The 21,291-nt window shown below is 44.5% G+C and overlaps 1 protein-coding gene across 1 annotated transcript in view; it reads right to left on the minus strand.

Moving 5' to 3' along the window:
* Positions 1-4,023: 4,023 nt before the first annotated feature.
* Cnep1r2 (CTD nuclear envelope phosphatase 1 regulatory subunit 2) overlaps positions 4,024-21,291 on the minus strand; it is a 32,194-nt gene continuing 14,926 nt past the window's right edge. The window contains exon 6 of the mRNA XM_037435589.2: positions 4,024-19,533. Coding sequence (XP_037291486.1) covers positions 19,492-19,533 — 42 coding nt within the window. The 3' untranslated portion in view covers positions 4,024-19,491. The remainder of the gene's footprint in view (positions 19,534-21,291) is intronic.

The raw sequence follows: 21,291 nt of genomic DNA on the forward strand, positions 1-21,291 counted from the left end.
AGGCAGGGATGGTATGACGAGGAATGAAAGTTAGAGATGGGAAACGAGTGATTGCGGGACGTTATGAAAGAAGATTAAGATGGAAATCGCCGAGAGAGACGACGAAGACGACGAAGACGATGAAGACTGACAACACGGACCATTCGTGAGACGAACTTTATGCACCCTATTTAGACGAGCTTTGCAGGAAGGGAAGCGGCGCGTTAAGACATTGCGTGGTTTTATTCATTAATAACTTCATCATTTTTGTCGCCGTGTGTTTTCTTTATATATGCATACCCTTGTATTGTTGCAGTTACTTTCTTTATGTGCCTGCCCTGTGTCGAACGTCGCGAGTGTCTAAATCATGTGTTATAATTTTGTGTAGTGGTTGACGTACGCGGGTATACGATGTTTGCAGTTAGTAATAAATTAAATGAATCAGTAAACAGGAACAGGTCGTAGCGTCTCTTACTTCCCGGCCCCAGCACGAATCCCTGTATGTGGCAAGTGATTGAGACACATAGCCAATAGGGAACCGGATAGACAAGGGGTTGAGTGGTCTTCCCTCTCTTTGGTAATCGGCGGCGTAGCGGGGGACGTCTCAATACTATTGCCGATGATGATTTTTAACCCTTTAATTTCACTTGTTTTGCATTTTGTATCAACTAGGGACTAAGAAAGAGCCAGATATATTAGGCTTTGGATGATTAACTGAACCTACTGCATCATAAATTTGTCTTCATTTAACTTCATTTTGCTTTGCAGTGTACTGTTGCATATGATTATTTTGCTGAATATACTACTAAGTTCGACGAGTCATTTCCTGCAAGCACATGTGAAAAGTATTATTTTTTTCGCTCATTGAAATGAATGTAACGAAAAAGAAACTTGCATTATACTTCTATAGCTTCAGATTTAAATCTATTTATGCTAAAACACAACGCCAGTGACTTAAAGTATTTGATTAAACCTTAATTAGAATAGGTAAACACACATAAATTACCATTAACATATATTTTTGTTCCAATAGGCTATCAAGTTTTTTGAATTAACGTATTGATTTAGTACATTTACAAACAATTGTTCATAGGTATCGTCTAAAATCATCAGTGGAGCTGTTTCAGCCTGGCATATGGGTCTCCTGAATCCAAAGACTATCATAATCGTTAACCTCCACGCAACCTTTTCGCCCTCTTCGGCTTCGCTCTTAGAACGTGTGCACTGATTTGTCCACCTCTAAGACGAAAGAGTGATTACTGAGAGAGGGAAAAAGAGAGAGAGAAAAATAGAAAGAAAAGGGAAAGGCAAAAAGAAGAAAAAAAATAGACAATAGGAAAAAAGGAGAAGAGAGAATATATAGACAGTAAAAAAACAAGCGCAGATAGAGAGCAAAAGAAATAAGAATAATGAGAAAAAAGAACGAAAGATGGAAAGAGATACAAAGAAACATACACAAAAAGAAATAAAAGAGAGAAAGCAATCATAACCATTTATATTGTAGCATAGCAAGGGCTAGGGATTCTTATAGGGGGAAGAAGTAGAAAATGGAGGAAAAATGGGGTAGGAATGCTTGATAACTGTCTCTCTGTAGGGAACCTCAGCCAAAACACTCGTGGAGTGTGGTGAGGGAGGGAGGTAGGAAGAGCGAACAGGATAAGGAAAAGATATGATTGATATGCGAGGTTTAATGTCCCAAAACCATCATAGCATTATGATAGACGCCATAGTGGAGGGCTCCGGAAATTTCAACCACCTGGGGTTCTTTAACGTGCACCCAAATCTGAGCACACTGGCCTACAACATTTCCGCCTCCATCGGAAATGCAGCCGCCGCAGCCGGGATCCGAACCCGCGACCAGCGGGTCAGCAGCCGAGTAGATAAGGAAAAGGTAATGATTGGAATTGGAGCGGAGGCAGGAAAAAAGTGCCAGGTTTACCATGTCGAGCGGCCTAGAAAAGCCACTTGATCAGGTTCACGTCTTGAACGAAGGAGATCAGGGCTGCAAGAGTGGCATAGGGGTGGTCCTCATCGCCATTGGGGAACAGGAAGTCCGTGGGACACACAGGGCAGGCCGTGGTGGCAGCACTCAGTTGTGAACCACTTCTGAGGATCAACAAGGGCAGGGTACTGACAGTGGAGATGTGAAACTCTTTCTTCAGTATGCTGCAATTTGACGCAAGGGGTGAGAAAGAGAACTGAGGGTGACGAGGGCAAGAGCATAAATTATAGCACAGTCTTGTACAGAATAGTAAGTGGTCGGAAAGGGAAGTGAGGAGGAGAGAAAGGGAAGGTAAGAGGGTAAGGTATAACAGTTTTGTATATGATAGTATGACGAAAGGTGGGCAAGGGACGCAAGGAGTAAAATAAGGGCAATGCCGCCAGCTCCCCGCTTTACACCACTGCTGAGTAGCTGCCCCAATTTTTCTAAAAAAATTATGCCAGGGTGCTTCTTAATGCGCGGGTCTTAACACCAGTCACTCATGACATTCGTGCTTCGGCACCTGGTGTGTTGATTGATTGATTGATTGATATGTGGGGTTCAACGTCCCAAAACCACCATATGATTATGAGAGACGCCGTAGTGGAGGGCTCTGGAAATTTCGACCACCTGGGGTTCTTTAACGTGCACCTAAATCTGAGCACATGGGCCTACAACATTTCCGCCTCCATCGGAAATGCAGCCGCCGCAGCTGGGATTTGAACCCGCGACACCTGGTGTGTTTCTGAGCTTTGGCCACGCAATATTACATGTGCTGAGGAGACTCCTCACGCTATGCATTGATATATGGCTCTAAGCACTGCTGTGGCTGCTGTGGTAGTACACTGGCTTGCCACGTAAAAGTCATAGTTTCAGTTTCCACTCAAACCAAAGGTTTTTAGAATTTATTTGCTTTTCTTTTTTTACTCGCCACCAACATAGCTGACGATGACGCGGGAACTTCTGCGAAATAAGCTCTTCAATACTATTAGATGTGAAGTACTTTGACTAGCCTGTGTAACGCTGGCCTCCGTCCGCACCGCTCCCATCACCGCAGATGTTGGAGTGGTGCCAAGTAGCTCATGCCCTCCTAGCAGTGCGCAGTGCCGGCTCTCTCCCTCACCTGCCATGCGCTCACCACCTGTCAGCTCTCTCTTACTTTCCCTCTCCACGGCTTGCAACGCTCGAGCCCACTCCTCATGTGCGCATCATTTCACCCGCACCACCTCTCTCCACCTGTCGGCGAGAAGAAGCTGCCAGCTCGCGGGTGCACGTGATGCACGCGCCTCGACAATCTCACGATGCCAACAATGTGGACAGTGCGCCACTGCTTGCCTCGCGATCGCGCCGACAGGCGGGATGACGTCACAGCATGCTTCCCGCTAGTGTGCGTGTACCTTTCCCGGCTTTCGCTGGCGTCTCGAGGGTTAGTGAAGCTGATCGCGTTCACGAATGGCGACGTCAACACCGACGAAGCGCGAGCCAGGGAATCCGAACGCAAGTGTCGGCAGTCGAAAACCAGCGACTTGACGAGGTGCAAGTAGCGAACATCGATCGCGTTCGAGAATACAGACGGCGCGCGGGTAACACCGACGAGATGCGAGCTAAGGAGTGCAAGCGTTTTGAACCCGCCCCGCCCTTTATGTCTTTGCGTTTCAAACAAACGTTTACTTGAGTAAACGCTACACCGAGTTTCACTTTAAACCGTTCTACCAGCACCCGCGTAGACGCTCGTTTCAACCAGGTTGACGCCGTGCGCACTGCTGCTGCTTCGCATCCCATCAGGGTTCCCTTCGGGGAGATGGCCCATAGTTTTTTCATGTTAAGATGTACTGCAAACAATTAGACCATGACAAAGTTCAACCTGTACTCCAGCAACTCAAATATTTCATAAGTATTGATTCTACAGATTGAATCATGCATGCGCTGCTTTTGTAGCATGTAGTGTTCCCAAAGTACTTTCAAGCTACACTTCAGAACTGCTAATGTACCAAGGTAAGTAATTTTACAACAGTAAAGCTTTTTTATTGGAGACATACATTGATAAAAGAAACAGTTGGCCCTTTCTTTCTTTAAACCATTTATTTACAGATCAGCTGAAGTTCTGCGAAACAAAAACTTTGCATATTTTGCTATTGCTTTCAGACACATAAATAAACAATATTTAACAAGAAAAAAGCAAAAAGACTTCTACTTTTGAGGCTAAAGCTTGAAAAGATGCTTTAAGCTTATTATTGTAACTGGTCAGTCACATAAACCTGGTCATCTATATTTCAATACATAGTGGTGTATAAGAAACTCTGGTACAAAGTCCGGCATCTACTCTGGCATAAGGTCTCGCACAAGAAACGTTATAATACTGTTGTACTGAGAATTACACTTCCAATAATCACAAAATAAACAGCACAGATATGTCTCACAAAAAAAATCACTCTGCTTTGTGCAAAATATGCTTTCCAAGTACTTAAGGCGATTTTCAGACAAAGCATTTTATTATTAGCATACTTCGATGATAATGTTTCTATAAGCAACGAATAAACATAAATTTAATTTGGCTGGACACTGGTGAAATGAATCAAGCAACAAAACTGAGAGAACTAGCATGAAGGTTACTGAACAGTAAAGTGCAAAGGAAGAACACTGACTATGTGCTTATTATAGGGCAATAGTAAAAAAAGCTAGAAGTGCTCGTAGTAAGATTTTATGGGCAAGGAAAGTGGCTGAGGAACTGCCCCTATACAGCAGAATGACTTACCAAGGCTTGAAATTATGTACTTAATTATTTTGTGCCCTTGACATGCTAGTCGAGCCTGTGAGCACTTATTAGTCTATTGTTTGGCAAAGGGAGTTAAATGCAGCAACTGTATTTATGAGACCCTTAATGTCAAACTGATAATAATAATAGCACAATTAAACATAGTTTTACTTTTACAACAAACATAGAATGCATAAACCATCAGTCAGCATACGGCACACTTTTACAACAAACACAGAATGCATACGCCATCATTCACTATGAGCCACCTATAACACTTCCAATTGCTAAAACGTCAAGAAACATCTTTGAAATGCCAATGTGACACTCACTTCACTACTTCACATGCTACTGAACAGTCTGTACATGTTTCACAAACTTCATTTCACAGCACCAATTAAAACACCCTATATACACCCCTGTTAAAGGAGGTTCTTTTAAATCCATTCCAATACGTTGCAAAAATCTATTCATATTCCTCAAACCACCTGACACCTAATCAGCCAGACATCAAAGCACTGATGTATCTCTTGCAAATTCTCACAAATAAAAACATTGTTAAGGAAACAATTTATTCGCAGACGGCGGGTCTTGCTCTTGCTAATGCGTACAGACCGCACAGTACTGCAGGCCAACGGGGAAGCTCGAGAGTCCAACCCACAACAAACACGTTGTCGTCTTCCTCCTTTTGGATGTCATTGCAGTGCTTGTGCCGGAGTGAAAGTTCCATACACGCATCATCACCCCGGCCAGTGAGGCACTGTCTCGGTGCCTGTTAAATGAGTAAGCCAGCGTTGCAGGGCTTAAGATGAGAAACGTAGACTACCTTCCGTTCTGGGTGTAGCAGCTGATAAGTTTGTGGTCACAGAAATCTGATAGGTCACAGGTGTGACCTGACAAAGGACATGTTAGGGCCCGACGTATCGCTATAGTAGTTTATCGCAGAGGCGAACTCGTTGAGATGGAAGCCACAGGAGAACAAGAGAGCATGCAGAAAAGACGGCATCCCTATTTTGACGGTCGTAAAGAGACTTTTGTACTGTCTGCAACGACGATAACCAAGCATGGGATACCGCGCGTGTCATGAGGGCATGGGTGATGGCATCCTGAGTGTACAAAGCGGAGGATGGTTGGTCAGATGAAAGCAGGGTGTTGAAGGGCAGTAAGAGATGATGTCTGAAGAGTAGATAAAATGGTGAGTAGCCAGCTGTTTCATAACGCGATGAGTTGTAGGCAAAGGCGACGAACGGTTGAGCTATGTCCCAATCAGTGTAGTCGCTAGATACGTATATGGAAAGCATGTCTGTCAATGTGCGATTCAGGCGCTCCGTAAGGTCGTTAGTCTGAAGGTGGTAAGATGTGGTGAAGTTGTGATGGGTAGCACAAGATCGAAGTAGATCATCAACCACACGCGATAGAAAGTAGCGGCCACGATCTGTGACCACGTGAGATGGAGCGCTATGCTTGAGAATGATGTCGTACAGCTGGAAGTCGGCAACGTCAATCATGCAGCTGGTTGGTAGCGCTCGAGTGATTGGATACCGAGTGGCATAATCTGTGGCCACTGCAATCCATTTGTTTCCAGTTGTTGAAGTAGAAAAGGGACCTAGCAAGTCCAAACCCACTCGATAAAACTGCTCGACTAGAACTTCAATAGGCTAAAGGAGACCGGCAGGGAGAGTCGTAGGCTTCTTTCGGCCCTGGCAGAGTTCACAAGATGCAACATAACGGTGAACGGAGCGATAAGGACCCTTCCAAAATACCTGTCGTCGAATACAGTGGTAGGTTCTGGAGACACCTAAATGTCCACAAGTCTGAGCGTCGTGAAATTGTTGCAGAACATCCTTGTGCAGATGATATGGCACGAGAGTAAAAGTTCTGCGCCGTCGGGGTGTATGTTGCGGCGGTACAAAACGTCTTGAAGCAGGAATCTGCAAAGTGAAGGGTCAGTATGGGGTGATTGAAGGCGGTCAATGATGGAGAGCAGTGATGAATCTTGGTGTTGTTCGTCCGCCACATGCAAAACGTCAGTGATGGCTAAAACGCAAGCATCGGATTCCAAATCGGTAGAGTTAGGTGGATCAATGGGGTGTCGGAATTAGCAGTCAATGTCGCTGTGGAGCTTTCCAGATTTGTACACAACCAAGAGCGTGTACTCCTGTAATCGTAGTGCCCATCGGCCGAGTCTTCCTGTAGGGTCTGAAGTGTTGACAGCCCGCAAAGCGCATGATGATCCATGATGACTGCGAACGGACATCTGTATAAGTACGGACAGATTTTTGCAATGCGCAGAGAAGGGCTAAGCATTCCCGCTCAGTGATAGAATAATTTTTTTCCGCTAGCAACAAAAGGCGACTAGCATTGGCTATCACACGGTTGGTGCCATTCTGTATCTGAGATAGTATAGCACCAATGCCATGGACGCTTGCATCGGTACAAAGATCTGTTCGAGCGGCTGGATCAAATTGAGCCAACACAGGTGGTGATGTGAGGGCGGTAATCAGCGTTGCGAAGGAATATTTTTGGTTCTCACCCCAAGAAAAGGCCACATTCTTTTTAAGGATATTCGTGAGGGGCCTAACAATACCAGCGAAGTGAACGACAAAGCAGCAGAAATAAGCGCAGAGCCCAATAAAACTGTGAACTTCTTGTGTGGAACGCGCAACCAGGAATTCGCGAACTGCATGGGCTTTGTTAAGGTCAGGTCGAATACCAGTGGCGTCAACAAGGTGGCCAAGTAGTTTAATCTGCCGTAGTCGAAATGCGCATTTCGACGAATTGAGTTGGACTAGTGTAACAAAAAACGTCAAGAATTGCTGAGAGATGAGGCAGGTGGCTTTCAAAGGAGGGTGAGAAAACGATTACATTGTTTAGATAGCAAAGGCAGGTCAACCATTTAAAACCACGGAGAAGAGAGTCCATCAAACGTTCAAAAGTAGCCGGAGCATTGCACAACCCGAAAGTCATGACCTTAAATTGATAAAGGCCGTCGGCAGTAATGTATGCTGCCTTCTCCCGGTCGCGCTCGTCGACCGAAATTTGCCAGTATCCGGGTCGAAGGTCAAAGGACGAGAAATACCTGGTACCGTGGAGGCAGTCGAGCACATCATCGATTCGGGGCAGAGGATAAGCGTCCTTCTTGGTGATCCGATTCAGGTGGCGATAGTCGACGCTAAAGCGCTGGCTGTTGGCCTTCTTTTTAACCAAGACCACAGGGGATGCCCAAGGACTCAAAGAAGGCTCGATGATGTCTTTGCTGAGCATTTTGTTGACCTCCCTCTGAAGAACTTAGCGCTCAGCATGAGACATGCGGTAAGGGCGTTTGTGAAGTGGACTGGCACCGCCATTGTCGATGCGGTGGGCTACGGCCCTTGTGCGGCCCAGGGGACGGTCGTCGACGTAAGATATCTTAGTAAGAAAATGGAACACCCCGGAGCGCTTCAACTTTGGAAGGTAAGGGGTCGCCAGAATGAGCCAGTGACAGAGAGCAGTGGCGTTGAGGGGAGTGTGACGGGCGACCCCGAGGTGACGGCGAATGGCTAGACCAGTTTCTCTGGGCGACAGCGTCAGCGTAGGACGGTTCGGAGCGTGAAGATGAATGGCGAGGTGAAGGGTCCTGAAGATGGTCATCCGGAAAAGCGGGTTAGAAATAGTGTCCACGATCCTGACGGTGGTCATTAGGAAAGCTTGGCCAGGAATACCAGCTGTTGTGGCAATGGTGGGAGATGTGCCCAACATGAGAGCAAGAGAAGCAGATGGGTCAATCATCTTGCATGCTTTACTCAGATGGATTTCGGTAGCGTGGTGGAAACTGAGGAGCCGAAGCTGCGCAGCGTGGTGGTGAGCGTTGTGGATGGGAGTGCTCATGGGCTGAGGCATGCGTCTGTCGGGCTGGGTAGCCTGGACGCCTAGGTTGGCAAACTCTTGATGTACGATGGCTTGAATAAGCGAGTGTGTTATCCAGTTGTCTGGTGCAAGGGGCTGATAAGAAGCGGGTGCCATGGCCTTCAGCTCCTGGCAAATAATCTTTGCAATATTGACAGGAGGCACAAGTGAACGGGGCATTGCAGAATCCTCGCAGGACGAAGTCGCAGCGGTGTTCGGAAGTCTCGTGAAGTGGTGGGTTATTCGCCTGCTTTTAGCCTGTTCAAATCGTCGGCATTTGGATATGATAGAGTCGACAGTGTTGCAGTTCTTGCACATTAGTATGTTGAAAGTGTCAGCGATGCCTTTTAACATGTTGCTGGTCTTGCCCGCCTCCGTAATGTCTTTGTCAGTCTTCCGGCACAGTGCCAGTACGCCGTGGATGTACACGACGTACGACTTCCACAATGATATAACAGGCAAGGCGAGTTCCTGTCTGGCTGCCACCTGACGTGCAACTGACCGACTGAACAAGTCGTGAAGCTTCTTCTTGCACATGTTCCAGCTGGTTAATTCTTCATGTATCTCATACCAGGTGCGTGCTGTACCCCGTAGGTAGAAAAGAATATTTGCTAGCATAACTGTCTCGTCCCACCTGCAGTGCTTGCTGACGCGCTCGATAATGTGAGCCATTCTTCGATGTCCGTGCTTGAAAACATGCCGGGGTCGAGAAGATGGAGGGGCGGGAATCACAGGTGACTGAGCCGGCGCAGGACTGCAAGGCCTGAGTGCCAGTTTCAGGCATCGCGGTTGGACAAAGGTGGCATCTACTGCGGAGTTCCAGAGCCGAGTTGTGTGAAGATCCTGCACCTTTCACCAAAAGATTTTACGGGGACGATTTTTTCGCACACAGCTGGTCTTGCTAACGCGTACAGAGCACACAGTACTGCAGGCCAGTGCGGAAGCTCAAGGGTCTAACCCACAGCAAACACGTTGTCGTCTTCCTCCTTTTGGATGTCATTCCAGTGCTTGCGCCCGGGCGACAGTTTCATATATGTATCAATATGTAGAAAGCAGACAAAAATTGTGAATTGTAGGTATTTAAGTAAATGTGAATTAACTACAAGGATTCCATTTTCGCACAATATATACAAATAAAATTTGCAATGTACTGAAAAAATAAAAACAAGGAAAAAGAATACAGGAGCTGAGCAGAGTAAACAAATGTGCGTCAGAAACCCATCGACGTAAACTGTCAAAAAAGAAAGATATTTCTACTAGTCAGAATGACTTGTGGCAGTCTTTCTTATGAGTTGAAATATCTTTACAATGCAAATTTGCAAAGGTGCTTGAGAAAAGCCAAAACTTGTACAACTGAGTCCACTTTTCTGACCAATCTGCATACATGCAGTGAAGGTAGTAGCTTTCTTGGTAGTGCTCTGCACCGGTGAGAAAAATGTTGAATAAAAGATTTCCACAAATAGATCTCGTATGCACGAGAGCTTGGGACAAATTTGACAGCATTTCAGAAATAAAATATAGATAAAAGCCACTAAACATCCGAACCAACATAAACCAACAAAACAAGTATCATTATATAAAGACAATTGTAAGAAAGCAAGATTGAGATCTGCCATCATACAGAAATTGATGGCAGATCTCGCAGTGTGTATCTATGCAACCAAAGCTCTGCTGAAACTACAAGGCAATACTACATTGCACCTACTACGCATGGTGTGCTGTTTTGTTTTTCAGAATCATGTTACACGTCCCATAAATCACTCCGAATTACCAAAGCTGCAACAGTGTACAAACAGCAATGGTAAGTTGTATTGAGGAACAATAGACACGAGCAATAACATTCTGTGATACATGATCTTTCAAAACATTTCGCATGGCATCAAAAGGGATACACAAACACAAAAGCCTTATGCCACAGTGTAAAAAAAAGTTCTGCCAGCTGGAGCTGCATGCTGTGTTTTTCACAAGTAAGGATATAACGTGAGGGCCGTGGCCTACGTTCACAGGAAACAAGCTTGTCGTTTCATGACAACCAAGGTTGACCTGCCCTACCCTTCTTTGTGCCTGCTATAATAAAGGCAATGAAGGACAACTTGCCTACGAACTTGCACGAATAAGATATCATAATTCAGTTTTTTTTAATGAGAAATATATCACTGCATGTGAAAAGTTGCCTAGAGCTAGATCTTTCATTGTGCGTTGCCTGGCGACATGTGTTGAGACATGTGCCAACCAGCAGCCCTGAAGGAGTGCAGAATACGAAGAAAGACTGGTATTCATCGCAAGATTTTCATTCTCAAGAAAGCAAAAAAGACTAATTTTATACACAGTTGTCTAAACACAGGTTAATAAGTAATGAAGTGTGGCGATGCCATGATGCTTCTATAGCGAACTATGCTTGTCTGTGCCTTAGAAGCATCTTCTATGCACTGCATGGTCATGAAATCACATGACTATGTTTGATAAACAGAGGCAAGAGCAGCAAATGCAAAACATAGGTACAACTCTGGCTCTTTGAAGGAAGGGAGCCTACACAACAACGATGTACTCAAGGTCAACTTTTTGAGAGTATTTAGCCAAGCCGCGATGGCGTAGTGGTTAGAGCATCCAGCTCGCATGCAAAAGGTCCGCGGTTCAAATTCCGGTGCCGCGCAGTTCCCAACTGGATAAAAAAAAAAATCCGCGTAGTGATGGAACTGCATTACGAGACCTGGGGTGCGGCCTCACCGGTAACCACCGCCGGGAACGCTCTCCCTCACCAGAGAAGGACTGGCCACCCTGGTGCAGCATCTGGCCACTACCTCCCACATGCATACGTCAAATAACTCACGGCCCTCAGTCCCCAGCAGCTGCGAAGCAACTGACCACGGCGGCGGTCAGATCTGCAATGCAGCAGAGGGTGCTAAGAATCTCTGAATCCGGACAGGCCACCATTGAAACCTGAACTTGGCAACGTTTAACGCTAGAACCTTATCTAGTGAGGGAACTCTAGCTCTACCATTCGAGGAGCTACAGGGTGTTAAATGCAATATAATAGGGCTCAGTGAGGTTAGGAGGACAGATGAGGCCTATACGGTGCTACAGAATGGGCACATCCTTTGCTATCGGGGCTTGGCAGACAGAAGAGAACTGGGAGTGGGGCTCCTAATTCACAGAAACATAGCTGGCAACATAGAGGAATACTATAGCAATTATGAAAGGGTGGTAGATATCGTAATTAAACTGAATAAAAGATACAAGATGAAGGTAGTACAGGCTTACACGCCTACATCCAGCGATGATGACGCTTCAGTTGAAAGCTTCTATGACGACGTGGAATCGGCAATGAGTAAGATAAAAACACAGTATACTATACTATACGACTGACTTTAATACTATAAGAACTAGCACTAACCCAGATGACACCCCACCAGTAATGTCAGAATAAGTCAGAAAAGCTTTGGAGAGCATGCAAAAAGGCAAAGCTGCTGGTGAGGATCAGGTAACATCAGATCTGCTGAAAGATGGAGGACAGATTGTGTTAGAAAAACTAGCCACCCTGTTTACGAGGTGTCTCTTGATGGAAAGAGTACCAGAGTCTTGGAAGAACGCTAACATAATATTAATACATAAGAAATGAGATGACAAGGACTTGAAGAATTACAGGCCAATTAGCTTGCTCTCTGTAGTATACAAGCTATTTACAAAAGTAATTGCTAACAGAATAAAGAAAACATTACAATTTAATCAACCAAAGGAACAAGCAGGATTTCGAACAGGCTACACAACAATTGACCACATTCATACTATCAATCAGGTAATAGAGAAATGCTCAGAATATAACCAACCACTATACATAGCCTTCATAGATTACGAGAAGGCGTTTGATTCAGTAGAAATATCAGCCGTCATGCAGACACTGCGGAATCAGGGCGTCGATGAAGTATATATAAAATTCCTGGAAGAAATCTACAGGGGATCAACTGCTACCATAGTGCTTCATAAAGAAAGCAACAGAATACCAATCAAGAAGGGTGTCACAATCAAGAAGGGGGACACAATCTCCCCAATGCTATTTACCGCGTGCTTACAGGAGGTTTTCAGAAGCCTAGAATGGCAACAGTTAGGGATAAGAGTTAATGGAGAGTACCTTAGTAACCTGCGCTTTGCTGATGACATTGCATTGCTCAGTAACTCAGGGGACGAACTGCAAATCATGATTACGGAGTTAGACAAGGAGAGCAGAAAGGTAGGTCTTAAAATGAATCTGCAGAAAACGAAAGTAATGTACAACAACCTCGGAAAAGACAGCGCTTCGAGATAGGTAATAGTGCACTTCAAGTCGTATGTCTACTTAGGACAGGTAATAACCGCAGAGCCGAACCACGAGATTGAAATAACTAGAAGAATAAGAATAGGGTGGAGCACAGTTGGCAAGCACTCTCAAATTATGACAAGTAGATTGCCACTATCTCTCAAGACAAAGGTATATAACAGCTGTATCTTGCCGGTACTTAGCTACAGAGCAGAAACCTGGAGACTTACAAAGAGGGTTCAGCTTAAATTGAGGACGACGCAGCGAGCAATGGAAAGAAAAATAGTAAGTATAACCTTAAGAGACAAGAAGAGAGCAGAGTGGATTAGGGAACAAACAGGGCTTAAGGATATCATAGCTGAAATCAAGAAGAAAAAATGGACATGGGCCGGGCATGTAGCACGTAGACAGGATAACCGCTGGTCGTTAAGAGTAACTAACTGGATTCCCAGAGAAGGAAAGCGGGTTAGGGGGACATAGAAGGTTAGGTGGGCAGATGAGAATAAGAAGTTTGCGGGTATATATTGGCAGCAGCAAACTCAAGACCGGGTTAACTGGCGGAACATGGGAGAGGCCTTTGTCCTGCAGTGGACGTAGTTAAGTTGATGATGATGGTGATACTATAGTGATGGGCGACTTTAATGCAAAGGTAGGGAAGAAGCAGGCTGGAGACAAGGCAGTAGGAGATTATGGCATCGGTACTAGAAACGCCAGAGGAGAACTACTAGTAGAATTCACAGAACGCAATAATTTATGGATTTTAAATACCTTCTACCGAAAACGAGGAAATCGCAAGTGGACATGGAGGAGCCCTAATGGCGAAAATAAGAACGAAATTGACTTTATAATGAGTGCACACCCAGGCATCGTGCAGGATGTGGAATTGGTTGGCAAGGTACGATGCTGTGACCATGGAATGGTACGGTCTTGAATTCGCCTAGACTTAAGAAAGGAACGACAGAAACTGATACGCAAAAAGCCAATCAATGAGCTAGCACTGAGAGGGAAAGTACAGGAATTCAGAGTCTCGCTTCAGAACAGCTACTCGGCTCTTATTGAGGAAACCAACCTTAGTATAGATACAATTAATGATCATCTGACAAGTATCATTACGGAGTGTGCAGTGGAAGTTGGAGGCAAGGTAGTTAGACACGACACTGGCAAGCTTTCCCAGGAAATGAAGAATCTCATTAAGAAGCGTCAAATCATGAAAGTCTCAAGTACAACAGACAAAATAGAACTGGCAGAGCTTTTGAAGTTGATTAATAGGATAAGGTACCCGACGTAAGAAGGTATAACATGGAGAGAATTTAACATGCTCTGAAAAACGGAGGAAGCGTCAAAGCAGCGAAGAGGAAACTTGGCATAGGCAAAAATCGGATGTATGCACTAAGGGACAAAGAAGGCAAAATAACTACCAATATGGATAAGATAGTTAAAATAGTGGAGGAGTTTTACAGAGATCTGTACAGTAGCTGGGACAACCACGACTTTAATACTATAAGAACTAGCAGTAACACAGATGACATCCCACCAGTAATGGTAGAACAAGTCAGAAAAGCTTTGGAGAGCATGCAAAGAGGCAAAGCTGCTGGTGAGGATCAGGTAACATCATATCTGCTGAAAGGTGGAGGACAGATTGTGTTAGAAAAACTAGCCACCCTGTTTACGAGGTGTCTCTTGATGGAAAGAGTACCAGAGTCTTGGAAGAACGCTAACATCATCTTAATACATAAGAAATCAGATGACAAGGACTAGAAGAATTACAGGCCGATCAGCTGGCTCTCTGTAGTATACAAGCTATTTACAAAGGTAATTGCTAACAGAGTAAAGAAAACATTAGAATTCAATCAACCAAAGAAACAAGCAGGATTTCGAACAGGCTACTCAACAATTGACCACTTTCATACTGTCAATATGTAATAGAGAAATGCTCAGAATATAACCAACCACTATACATAGCCTTCATAGATTACGAGAAGGCGTTTGATTCAGTAGAAATATTAGCCGTCATGCAGACACTGCAGAATCAGGGCGTAGATGAAGTATATATAAACATTCTGGAAGAAATCTACAGGGGATCAACTGCTACCATAGTGCTTCATAAAGAAAGCAACAGAATACCAATCAAGAAGGGTGTAAGGCAGGGAGACACAATCTCTTCAATGCTATTTACCGCGTGCTTACGGGAGGTTTTCAGAAGCCTAGAATGGCAACAGTTATGAATAAGAGTTAATGGAGAGTACCTTAGTAACCTGCGCTTTGCTGATGACATTGCATTGTTCAGTAACTCAGGGGACGAACTGCAAATCATGATTACGGAGTTAGACAAGGAGAGCAGAAAGGTAGGTCTTAAAATGAATCTGCAGAAAACGAAAGTAATGTACAACAACCTCGGAAAAGAGTAGCGCTTCGAGATAGGTAATAGTGCACTTCAATTTGCAGAAGACTATGCCTACTTAGGGCAGGTAATAACCGCGGAGCCGAACCACGAGATTGAAATAACTAGAAGAATAAGAAAACGGGGAGCACATTTGGCAAGCACTCTCAAATTATGACAAGTAGACTGCCACTATCTCTCATGACAAAGGTATATAAGAGCTGTATCTTGCCGGTACTTGGCTACGGAGCAGAAACCTCGAGACTTACAAAGAGGGTTCAGCTTAAATTGAGGACGACGCAGCGAGCAATGGAAAGAAAAATGGTTGGTATAACCTTAAGAGACAAGAAGAGAGCAGAGTGGATTAGAGAACAAACAGTGGTTAAGGATATCATAGCTGAAATCAAGAAGAAGAAATGAACATGGGCCGGGCATGTAGCGCGTAGACAGGATAACCGCTGGTCGTTAAGGGTAACTAACTGGATTCCCAGAGAAGCAAAGCGGGTTAGGGGGAGACAGAAGATTAGGTGGGCAGATTAGATTAAGAAGTTTGCGGATATAAATTGGCAGCAGCAAGCTCAGGACCGGGTTAACTGGCGGAAAATGGGAGAGGCCTTTGTCCTGCAGCGGACGTAGTCAGGCTGATGATGATGATACTATAGTGATGGGCGACTTTAATGCAAAGGTAGGGAAGAAGCAGGCTGAAGACAAGGCAGTAGGAGATTATGGCATCGGTACTAGAAATGCCAGAGGAGAACTACTAGTAGAATTTGCAGAATGCAATAATTTACGGATTTTGAGTACCTTCTACCGAAAACGAGGAAACCGCAAGTGGACATGGAGGAGCCCTAATGGCGAAAATAAGAACGAAATAGATTTTATAATGAGTGCACACCCAGTCATCGTGCAGGATGTGGAAGTGGTTGGCAAGGTACGATGCAGTGACCATAGAATGGTACGGTCTCGAATTCGCCTAGACTTGAGAAAAGAACGACAGAAACTGATACGCAAGAAGCCAATCAACGAGCTAGCACTAAGAGGGAAAGTACAGGAATTCAGAGTCTCGCTTTAGAACAGGTACTCGGCTCTTAGTGAGGAAACCAACCTTAGCATAGATACAATTAATGATAATCTGACGAGTATCATCACGGAGTGTGCAGTGGAAGTTGGAGGCAGGATAATTAGACAGGACACTGGCAAGCTTTCCCAGGAAACGAAGAATCTCATTAAGAAGCGTCAAATCATGAAAGTCTCAAGTACAACAGACAAAATAGAACTGGCAGAGCTTTCGAAGTTGATTAATAGGCATAAGGTATCCGACGTAAGAAGGTATAACATGGAGAGAATTGAACACGCTCTGAAAAACGGAGAAAGCGTTAAAGCAGTGAAGAGGAAACTTGGGATAGGCAAAAATCGAATGTATGCACTAAGGGACAAAGAAGGCAAAATAACTACCAATATGGATAGGATGGTTAAAATAGGGGAGGAGTTTTACAGAGATCTGTACAGTAGCCGAGACAACCACGACCCCAATACTATAAGAATTAGCACTAACACAGACGACACTCCACCAGTAATGATAGAAGAAGTCAGAAAAGCTTTGGAGAGCATGAAAAGAGGCAAAGCTGCTGGTGAGGATCAAGTAACATCAGATCTACTGAAAGATGGAGGACAGATTGTGTTAGAAAAACTAGCCACCCTTTTTACGAGGTGTTTCCAGACAGGAACAGTACCAAAGTCTTGGAAGAACGCTAACATCATCTTAATACATAAGAAAGGAGATGACAAGGGCTTGGAGAATTACAGGCCGATCAGCTGGCTCTCTGTAGTATACAAGCTATTTACAAAGGTAATTGCTAACAGAGTAAAGAAAACATTATAATTCAATCAACCTAAGGAACAAGCAGGATTTCGAACAGGCTACACAAGAATTGACCAGATTCATACTATCAATCAGGTAATAGAGAAATGCTCAGAATATAACCAACCACTATACATAGCCTTCACAGATTACGAGAAGGCATTTGATTCAGTAGAAATATCAGCTGTCATGCAGACACTCCGGAATCAGGGCGTCGATGAAGTATATATAAACATCCTGGAAGAAATCTACAGGGGATCAACTGCTACCATAGTGCTTCATAAAAAAAAGCAACAGAAAACCAATCAAGAAGGGTGTCACAATCAAGATGGGGGACACAATCTCCCCAATGCTATTTACCGCCTGCTTACAGGAGGTTTTCAGAAGCCTAGAATGACAGCAGTTAGAGATAAGAGATAATGGAGAGTACCTTAGTAACCTGCGCTTCGCCGATGACATTGCATTGCTGAGTAACTCAAGGGACGAATTGCAACTCATGATTACGGAGTTAAACAAGGAGAGCAGAAAGGTAGGTCTTAAAATGAATCTGGAGAAAACAAAAGTAATGTACAACAACCTCGGAAAAGAGCAGCGCTTCGAGATAGGTAATAGTGTACTTCAAGTTGTAGAAGACTATGTCTACTTAGGGCAGGTAATAACCGCATAGCTGAACCACGAGATTGAAATAACTAGAAGGATAAGAAAAGGGGGAGCATATTTGGCAAGCACTCTCAAATTATGACAAATAGATTGCCACTATCTCTCAAGACAAAGGTATATAACAGCTGTATCTTGCCGGTACTTAGCTACGGAGCAGAAACCTCGAGACTTACAAAGAGGGTTCAGCTTAAATTGAGGACGACGCAGCGAGCAATGGAAAGAAAAATGGTAGGTATAACCTTAAGAGACAAGAAGAGAGCAGAGTGGATTAGGGAACAAACGGGGGTTAAGGATATCATAGCTGAAATCAAGAAGGAGAAATGGACATGGGCCGGGCATGTAGCGCGTAGACAGGATAAGGATAACCGCTGGTTGTGCAGGGTAACTAACTGGATTCCCAGAGAAGGCAAGCGGGTTAGAGGGAGACAGAAGGTTAGGTGGGCAGATGAGATTAAGAAGTTTGCGGGTATAAATTGGCAGCAGCAAGCATAGGACCGGGTTAACTGGCGGAAAATGGGAGAGGCCTTTGTCCTGCAGTGGACGTAGTCAGGCTGATGATGATGATGATTAAAGCACCATAATTTGAATTGACAGGAGCCTATATTTTCAAATTTACACTGTTGCATTTTGATAATCAAAAATCAATGAGTGACTTGAATTTTGACACTAATCCATACTGTGATATGTTTTTCACAAAATACTTTATAACAGGCTTCACTGAAAATGTGTGCTATGTACATAAATTATACACATTTGCTAGAATTCCTGTGAGATGGTGCTGTTTTAAAAATTTTGAGACAGCGAGACTGACGGCAGTTGAAAGCCCGACACATTTGCATATATCAGGTGTGATATTTGTGTGGAACATGGCAGTAACAAAGCCTACCTACCAGAAGATGGCAAAATCAAAACACAGGTGAGCTACATATCTCATCAAAAGATTACAGCTTGCCTGAAAACCTTTTGCTGTGGCTGCAATGCGAGTCTTTTGAAGCCAAACTCTTGCATCATCAAAACCTGAAAAAGGTACTGAGCTTGTTCATACTACCTTTGTACATTGATACACATACAGTAGGTCCACCCCCATAGCTTTGGTTGCATAGCCACAGGAAGTTATCCCAGCCACAGGAAGTTATCCCAAGTACAACAAAGCGTGAAGTAGCAGAAAAATCTGCTTTGTGTCACATTCAGAATGGGTAAAGAAAGCATTTCACTTGATCTGTATTACTAGATGGTGCCACCTTTCTGTGCGTTGAAGTTCAACCAACCACGATTACAGTCCATGCACTGACCATTCTTCATGCTTGTGATTATGGCCGAGTGGGTAGAGCATCAGGCTGCTGTAAATCCTACCACGAGACACTTCTCTAATAAGTTAGGAGGTGTCTACACTACAAGAGAAAAACGACTGAGCAGCCCAAGTCAGCCTAAAAGATCACAAGCAAGGAAAGCTTTGCTTTAAAATATGAGCGCAACAGTTCTCATTGTTCATCCGGTCAACATTGCTGCTGTATTCTACAGTAGTGTCCACGTCTCTGAAAGCATTTGAAAGCAGTCTTTGAAAGCCAGAGTAAAAAAAACTGAAGATACACCAAATGTACAAGACTGCATGGGGGAATAGGAGGAGAGTCATTTAAGGCCTATGTATGACCACAGCCTTCAGGTCTGTCCCATTAAGGACAGAGTCACTCCTTCATCATGATGTTGTGGGCCTTGGACGTAGAATCAGCCGCCCACCCTAAGGAAAGAGATAAGAATTGTCAATGTAAATGATCCTACAATAACTCCCTGCAATAGCTACTCATAACACTGTTAATAAAGACAGTTAAACCTGCTTATAACAAACCTGCATATAACGAATTCCTGGATATAACAAAGTTTTTCTATTCCCCACTGTCGCTCCATAGGAGCACATGTATTTGCGACCTCTATGTAACAAAGTAACTGCGGGAGACAACCTCGATATAACGAATTTTCCCCATGAACAATCTTGGAGTTTTGCCCAGTATACCGGCATTTTGGTACGAGCACGCATCTGCCGCCGCCGATGCGGTGGCAGATAGATGCGTTGGCAGATGCGTGCGGGCACGCAGGTCATGTCCGTGTGAGGCGAACAGGCTGGCCTGCACCTTACCAGCCAGCGTTGCCCTCTTTCTCGCCGCCACGGTCGCATGCGCAAGTGTGCCCCCACCCCCCCTGTCCCAACCAAAATAATACAAGGAGAAACTAATTTTGAGCGTTGGCAGTGCCATGCTTTTAGTTAGCGTTACATATGTGGGGCCGCGCTGCATATGGAGGGCACTTTACCGAATAGTTTCCGCGGTAACCATGTCTGTGTCCATGTCGTTCGCTCTTCGTTTTTGACCCCGTGTGCGCGTGCATAGTTTTACTGTGCGCGCATGGTGTAGTGTGTCTCCCGACGACGTTCAGCTTTGCTTTTTTTATTGTGATAGCAATTACGTATAAAGATAGTTTCGGCTGGGTTTTTGCCGCCGCCGCCTTCATTCAACGTATATGTATAGTATATGTATACGTACCTATAAACATGGAAACTTAAGGAGAAAAAAAATGCCCGCGCTTGGCACTCAGCTCGTCACGATGTGCCGATGGGCGCTCATCTCCCACGCGTACTTTGCCCCGAGAATGCGGAGGGGGGAGAGATGTTAGATGCTTATGCGCATGCGCTTATCCTTCGGTGGGGAGAATCGCCCACCTTTGACTTTGACTGGAACGATTGCGTTTGCTCTTTTCACACAGTCCCTCCACGTTGAAACCCCACTGATACTCGCCAAGACAGCAAGTGCACCAGCGATCGCGACCGCCCTTAATATCCAAGTTCATTATTGCTACTCGAGCTATCCCCCCCCCCCCTTTGTTTCATGCTCGTTTCAGATTGGTGGTTTAGTTTCTGTTTGAGCATTAGATGGCAGTTCAAACACACAGAAGATGTTATGCACTTTCCAGGTGATAGGGATGGGCCGACTCATGTGATCTCTGCTTCAGCAGCGCTCACGCGCTGCTACCCGCTTGTGAAAGTTACAATGTACGGGGGCATGTTCTCAATTTGGAGTTGTTGCGGAACATGGCGGCGACAGCAAGAACTCGCCAAGAGTGTCCATATAATTGGCAATAATAATGCAGTTTTTTACTGTAAAATGAGTGTTCGGAGGTAGCTTTGCCTTGAGTCCCCATTTTGTTTAATTTGCGCATTTATTTTCCAAATTTTCGTACTAAACCTGCATACAACGAAAACCTCTTTATAACGAATGTTTCCAGGAATTTATGAATTTCGTTATATCCAGGTTTAACTGCATTATACATCCACAATGTCAGTCCATTTAGCGTACAACTTCAACAGTTCACTCTTGTCGCCTAAGGAAAGAGATACGAGCTGTCATAATGTAAATGACCCTACAGTAACCCCCTGCGATAACTACTCATAACACCATTAATAAATAGTATACAGCCACAATGTTAGTGCATGTAGTAAGCAACT

The sequence above is a fragment of the Rhipicephalus microplus genome, chromosome X (assembly GCF_043290135.1).
Source record: "Rhipicephalus microplus isolate Deutch F79 chromosome X, USDA_Rmic, whole genome shotgun sequence".
NCBI classification, from domain to species: domain Eukaryota; kingdom Metazoa; phylum Arthropoda; class Arachnida; order Ixodida; family Ixodidae; genus Rhipicephalus; species Rhipicephalus microplus.